This window comes from Elephas maximus, chromosome 7 (genome assembly GCF_024166365.1).
Source record: "Elephas maximus indicus isolate mEleMax1 chromosome 7, mEleMax1 primary haplotype, whole genome shotgun sequence".
Classification (NCBI taxonomy): domain Eukaryota; kingdom Metazoa; phylum Chordata; class Mammalia; order Proboscidea; family Elephantidae; genus Elephas; species Elephas maximus.
Genome location: NC_064825.1, coordinates 35,965,560 through 35,972,737, shown reverse-complemented (window position 1 = coordinate 35,972,737; position 7,178 = coordinate 35,965,560). Strand labels below are relative to the sequence as shown.

Sequence of the window (7,178 nt, the reverse complement as noted above, 5' to 3'; positions counted from 1 at the left end):
TAAACCACTGCACCAGCAGGGCTCCTGAGTGTTGTGTAGTCATCAAAATTCCTGCTACCCTAGTGATTAAGTTGGCTTGACCAAGTTACTGAATTTCAGTTTCCTCTTCTTTAAAATAGGAACATTATACCTTCTTGAATAGCCCTAAGGATTAAATAAAACAACCCAACCGAAGCTCTTCAGTGCAATGATATATAGCCTGGGCTCAATAAAGGAGAGCCAGGATTGAACTAGCTGCTATATTCTGATTCTTGGTAACCTGTAAGAGGAAGTATATAGTCCTCTGAAATCAGCAACATGGTTTCTATTTTGATAAGAAAAAATGTAGTATTTAACAGCAAAATCTTAACAGAAATGTGAGAAACTAGACTTAAAAATTGGCTGAAGTTAGATTACACTTGCTTGGAAATCATTTATTAAAAAGGTACCAAGTAATATTTTTTAATAAACTCAAATTATTATGTAACTCTTGGCACCCCTGGACCTAAATGGGTGAAAAAAACACTATATTACAATCTATTTTGAGAGGTATTCATAATAATGTCTATATATCAATAACTAAAAATTGGGAAATAAAGTAGTATAAAGTATATTTTTATAACTACCTCTTTTAGAACATTATATAAATATACAAAAACAACGTGTTTTTATAACTACATATTTAGGTATGCCTAGAAAAATGTAAGTATACATTTTTGTAAGTATACATGTATGTATTCAGCTTATTTTTTAAAAAAGGAAAAAAATAATTGCAAGAAAAATGCCAATAAAAACAGAAAACAATTGCTATGAGCTGCTGGATGGATCTTGCCCAGTCTGCTATAACTTGTCACCCTGAGTTGGAGTCTTTTGTCTATTAGCATATTACACAATATTAAATGAACCTACTGATTATTTACATTATTGCTCATCTAAACCTTGGCTTTATTAAAGAGAAAACCAAGAAAATGGAATGTGAGTTAAACATGCAGGACAAATAAAAATTGGCTGATTTCACTTATTTGAATCTTATTGCTCATATAGAATAACTATAATAAAGTTTGTTTACTTTGGTAAAGGACTAAATGATCGAAAACTTTGTTTATCAACCTGGAAAATAAAATACTTCTGCAAGGCAGCTGAAGCAAGCAATTGTTTAGGCAGTTGCAAAATTACTTATTTCTGCAAAGTATTCCATTTATTATTATGCTGTTATCTGTTATAATATACATTCTCAGCTATGGGACATTATAAACCTACCTACCTTCAAAGGTCAGTTGTACTTTTTTTTTTCCACAACAGTGCATCTCATTGCACATTTAAGATTTACTTAAATCATAGAAGCTACTAATTGAAAATCTTAGAATATATGAGAATATTTGAGGTTGAGAATAAACAAGCTATGGGGACAGGAAGCTACTGACATAAAAGGGAGATTTCAAAGGCACAGAAGGAAATCTGGTAAGTTTTGTGTATTCTAGGTTGTAGAACTGAACATTAGTGTTAGCCTTAAAATAGCAACAATAATCTCATAGTAAGGTAGCTTTTGAGTTGCCTTTTGTGCTTAAAATTATAATAAATGGAATATCATTTTTACTCTTGACATAAGGCTAAGGTGCAAATATTTGCATTCTAAATCAGAGGCCAGAGGAAGCAGAAGCTTTCTTATGGAAAGAGATGGCGGAGTTTGGCGTTGAGCTCTCTCTCCTTGCTTAAAAGATCCAGGCTGTGCTTTTTAAAGGCTTCAGATTGCAGCCTGAGTTCATCATAGGCTTTCTGGATCCCATCCACCCTGCGCTGAAGCTCTCGGACTCTCAAGTTGCTGTCCACGGCCACAGCCTCTTGTTGAAACCGCTCTAGGGCATGCCTCCTGGCCGTATCTGCTATCTCCAGCTTCTCCTCAAGCTGTCGGATCTCTGCCTGTTTGTTCTGAAGCACCTTGCCCCTCTCCATGGACAGCTGCAGCAGCTCCTCTTTCTCACGGGTGACTGTCTGCAGCTTGGTCTGCAGCTCCTGGCTCAGGCTGCTGTGTGCCTCCTCAGCCTTTGCCATCTGCTGCACAGCTTGCTGATACTGCTCCTTGAGGCTCTGCAGCTGGCTGTGCAGCTGCTCTGTCTCTTTGGTGTGGATGCAGGCCTGCTGGCTCTGCAGCTCCAGCAGCTCCTTCTCTCGGGCCTGTGCCTGGCTGGCATCCTGAATACACCTCTGTTTCAGGGTCTCCAGCTCCTTGGCGAGGATCTCGCTTCGGGTGGTGAGTTGCAATACTTTGGCCTCCTGGTCCTTTAAAGCCTGGCTGAAGAGGTTGTTGTTCTCCAGTCTCAGCTTCTCATTCTCCTCCCTCAGCTTGACATTCTGCTGCTTATGCTCGTCCTTGAAGCGGATCATCAACTCGTGGTTGGCTGCCAGAGTCATAAAGCGTTCCTCCAGCTTTCGGGCCTGCTCACTCTGGGCCTTCAGCTTCTCAGCCTCCTCCATCCTCTTCTCCTCCAGCTCTGTGTTGAGCAGCTCCAGGATCTGGCAGCGCTCCAGGGCTTCATCTGACCTCCTCTTCAGGATGCAGATGAGTTGGGACTGCTCTTGGATGCGGGAGCGAAGCATTGCCTTCTCACTCTTCTCTTCCTCCGACAGTCCCCGGAGGTTTGCCAAGGCTTCCTTCAGACCGTCCAGTTCCTTAAACTCCAGCTCCTCTTCCTGGTTTTGCAATTTGTCATCTTTCTTATCTAAGGGTTCTTCAGTGGACTGGAAAGAGGTGTCCATCCTGAGAGCCTGCTCTTCCTGATGAATAGGCACTTTCCTCCACTAATGGCCGACTACACAGTCTTTCTCCCTCAGATTTCAAAAGCTGCAGGGTGTTGCTAGGGACTCCTGGCACTCTCCAGCAGTTGGCTTTTTTCAGTAAGGAGCCTTGTGATTGGTGGACAGGTCTTCAGAATGCTGTGAAGTAACAACAGAGAGACCTGGGTGAGCCCAGAGCCAATCTGGTCAGGCTGTGCTTGGCTTTCTAATCAATCACCGCTCTCAGCTCACAGCCTAGTGTCTGGCCTATATGGTACAGAGAGGCCAACCCCACTCCATTTCCAGCCCGCATCAGGGGAAGAAACTGGGTTCCAGTTAACTTCTGGCAGTAGTAAACAAATCAGACTGGTGGTGACATACTCCTCCTTTCTCGCCCTCCTTCAGTTGTCACGAGAATAACTGTCTGTGGAAATACAGTTGGCTCATCAAAAATGTGTAATCTATGAACACAAAGCAGCAGTGGTGCCCTGAGAGCCAGGAGCCTAAATAGCTGTGAGTCTGCACCTGTGACATTTGGCACAGCTCAGTTTGTTTAGCTCAACTCTATTGTCTCACAGTTCTGGAGGCTAGACACCTGAAATCAAGGTGTCAGCGGGGCCGTGCTCTTTCTGAAGGCTTTAGGGGAAGATTTTCTCTTGCCCCTTCCTAGTTTCTGGGGGTTTATGGGAATCCTTGACGGTCCTTGGCTTGTAGATGCATCGCTCCAATCTGGCACACTCCATTTTGCATTTAAATATTGAAACAGACAGCAAACCAATGAAACATCTTTTGTTTCCCCTAGCATTGTCCCCATCTGAGAATAGTCTGTATTAGATATTTGACAATCCGTTTTTATCCATTAGCAAAATAAGGCTATCCTACAAAGAGGCTTACTGAACAACATAGATGCAGTAAACATTAAAAAAAAATTCAAGAGGCTTACTATATAGTATACCAAAGAAGGACTAAATAGTTGAAGGTAAAGAATAAAATGAAATATAAGTATTAAAAATAAAAACTAGAAGAAAATAAAGGTAAGCATCAAATCTCTGGGCCAAGGACTTATCTTAAAAATATGTATGAGATCAGAAAGGAAAAACTTGAATCAATTTGACTTAACAGGAAATCTAAAGTTACGTATAATTTAAAAAGTTATATGGCCTCTGAGATCTCTCTAGCCTCTTCTCCCTGTGAACCTACCTGGCAATTTACTCCTTAGCCAAACCCAACTGTTGAAGTTCTCCCAACCAAGCAGCTCTCTGGCTCTGTCTATGGATGTTCTCTCTGCTTGGAATGCCTTTTCCCACCTTGTCCCTTGTTACTCTACCAATTTACTCATCTTTTTTTTTTTTTAAATAATTTTTATTGTGCTTTAAGCGAAAGTTTACAAATCAAGTCAGTCTGTCACATATAAGCTTATATACACCTTACTACATACTCCCACTTACTCTCCCCCTAATGAGTCAGCCCGATCCCTCCTTCCAGTCTCTCCTTTCATGACAATTTTGCCAGTTTCTAACCCTCTCTACCCTCCTATCTCCCCTCCAGACAGGAGATGCCAACACAGTCTCAAGCGTCCACCTGATACAAGTAGCTCACTCTTCGTCAGCATCTCTCTCCAACCCATTGTCCAGTCCCTTCCATGTCCGATGAGTTGTCTTCGGAATGGTTCCTGTCCTGGGCCAACAGAAGGTTTGGGGACCATGATCGCCGGGATTCCTCTAGTCTCAGTCAGACCATTAAGTCTGGTCTTTTTATGAGAATTTGGGGTCTGCATCCCACTGATCTCCTGCTCCCTCAGGGGTTCTCTGTTGTGCTCCCTGTCAGGGCAGTCATCGGTTGTGGCCGGGCACCGTCTAGTTCTTCTGGTCTCAGGATGATGGAAGTCTCTGGTTCATGTGGCCCTTTCTGTCTCTTGGGCTCATAGTTACCGTGTGACCTGGGTATTCTTCATTCTCCTTTGATCCAGGTGGGTTGAGACCAATTGATACATTTTAGATGGCCACTTGTTAGCATTTAAGACCCCAGATGCCACATTTCAAAGTGGGATGCAGAATGTTTTCATAATAGAATTATTTTGCCAATTGACTTAGAAGTCCCCTTAAGCCATAGTCCCCAAACCCCCGCCCTTGCTCTGCTGACCTTTGAAGCATTCAGTTTATCCCGGAAACTTCATTGCTTTTGGTCCAGTCCAGTTGACCTTCCGTGTATTGAGTATTGTCCTTCCCTTCACCTAAAGTAGTTCTTATCTACTAACTAATCAGTAAGTAACCCTCTCCCACCTTCCCTCCCTCCCCCCCCAACCACAAAAGTATGTGTTCTTCTCAGTTTATACTATTTCTCAAGATCTTATAATAGTGGTCTTATACAATATTTGTCCTTTTGTCTCTGACTAATTTCACTCAGCATAATGCCTTCCAGGTTCCTCCATGTTATGAAACGTTTCAGAGATTCGTCACTGTTCTTTATCGATGCGTAGTATTCCATTGTGTGAATATACCACAATTTATTTACCCATTCATCCGTTGATGGACACCTTGGTTGCTTCCAGCTTTTTGCTATTGTAAACAGAGCTGCAATAAACATGGGTGTGCATATATCTGTTCGTTTACTCATCTTTTTATACTCAGTTAAGAATCATCTCCTCTGTAAAACCTTTTATGACCCCTATATGTAGAACCCGAAACCCTGGTAGTGCGGTGGTTAAGTGGTATGGCTGCTAACCAAAAGGCCGGCAGTTCAAATCTACCAGGTGCTCCTTGAGAACTCTACGGGGCAGTTCTACTCTGTCCTATAGGGTTGCTATGAGTCAGAATTGACTTGATGGCAACAGGTATGGCTTTTGGTTTTATATGTAGAAGTGACTACTACTTTTAGTTCGTCCAGCATAGCTTATTCATACTTCTAGTGTAGCAAGTGAAAGTTTTATTGCATTCATTTGTTTACCTGGCTGCCTCCCCTTTTATACTATGAGATCATTAAGGGCGGGAACTATGTCTGTTTCATCCTTGATGATTAGACCAATGGTCAGCACATTGGAGAGACTCACATAAATGTGTGTGGACTGAATGCTGAAGGCAAACATCAAACTGAGAAAAATATTCACAATAAATATGACAGACAATGGATTTATATTTTTATAGAGTCCACAGAAATGAAGAAAACACTTAATATCTCAAAACAGAAATGAACAAATACACAAAACAGGGAACAGAAATGACAAAGAATTGAACCTCACCAGTGATTCAATAAATACAAGTTAAAAGAAGATATCCTTTCATGTATTAAATTAGTCAAGGTTTCCCCCCTACCTTCCCCTTTTTAAGACTACCCAGACCTGGTAAAGATATAAGGAATAAGGAGGTCTTTGAACTGATTCCTCCCAGTTCAATCATGGCCAAGTAAGTGACACCAGAAGAGACCCGAATTTTTTTTTTTTTAATAATTTTTATTGTGCTTTAAGTGAAAGTTTACAAATCAAGTCAGCCTCTCACACAAAAACCCATACACACCTTGCTAAAAACAACCTTGCTACACACTCCCAATTACTCTCCCCCTAATGAGACAGCCCACTCTCTCCCTCCACTCTCTTTTCGTGCCCATTCCGCCAGCTTCTAACCCCCTCCACCTTCTCATCTCCCCTCCAGGCAGGAGATGCCAACATAGTCTCAAGTGTCCACCTGATCCAAGAAGCTCACTCCTCACCAGCATCCCTCTCCAACCCATTGTCCGGTCCAATCCATGTCTGAAGAGTTGGCTTCGGGAATGGTTCCTGTCCTGGGCCAACAGAAGGTCTGGGGGCTATGACCACTGGGGTCCTTCTAGTCTCAGTCAGACCATTGAGTCTGGAGGCCCAAATTTTAAAACTTGGGTAAACCGGAACCATAACCACAACAGGAAAAAAAATTCAGGTCAAAGCCCTGCTAGAAACTTAATTTCCCTCTTAGAAAACAAGGGCAGCGTACGTGTTGCATAGCAACCAAATCTCTTGCCGGTTGAATTTTGTGCAGTTGGAAATAGCAGTGCCCTGCTCAAAGTTGCCAATGGCGCGGCTTTGAATGTGTGCCGCCCTGGCAATAATCCAATCTCTTGCATCTGGCTCCTGAAGGGGCTTACTATGCCTCTTCTGAGCGTCCCATTCTAGGGCTTCAGTCTGTAGCTTTTCAGTCTGTAGTTTTTCTCATTTGGGTTACGTTCTAGATCACTCAAATTTAAAAAATTTGGTTCTGTTCCAGTTTTGCTTCATTGGCCGCGACTGAACCAGTTCGAACTGGCTTGAAGCCCTGGACATAGGCAGACAGGCACTCTCTTATACAGTTGGTTAGAGTTACTTGACAGGATATACTGAAAACCTATGTCTTTTGAACTAGTAATTGCCCTCTGTGGGAATCTTTGCTCAGGAAATAATCTGAAAGAAAAAGTTT

At 42.2% G+C, this 7,178-nt stretch overlaps 1 protein-coding gene across 1 annotated transcript; it reads right to left on the bottom strand.

The window, feature by feature from the left end:
• Nucleotides 1–1,459: 1,459 nt before the first annotated feature.
• On the bottom strand, nt 1,460–2,841 carry CCDC89 (coiled-coil domain containing 89). Its single transcript, XM_049891100.1, has one exon. The coding sequence runs from the start codon at nt 2,734–2,736 to the stop codon at nt 1,645–1,647; it is 1,092 nt and encodes a 363-aa protein (XP_049747057.1). The 5' UTR covers nt 2,737–2,841; the 3' UTR covers nt 1,460–1,644.
• Between the last annotated feature and the right edge of the window lie 4,337 nt (nt 2,842–7,178).

What these genes read in the sequence shown, in the direction of transcription:
- CCDC89 (XM_049891100.1), bottom strand. Translation starts at nt 2,736, where the DNA reads ATGGACACCTCTTTCCAGTCCACTGAAGAACCCTTAGATAAGAAAGAT.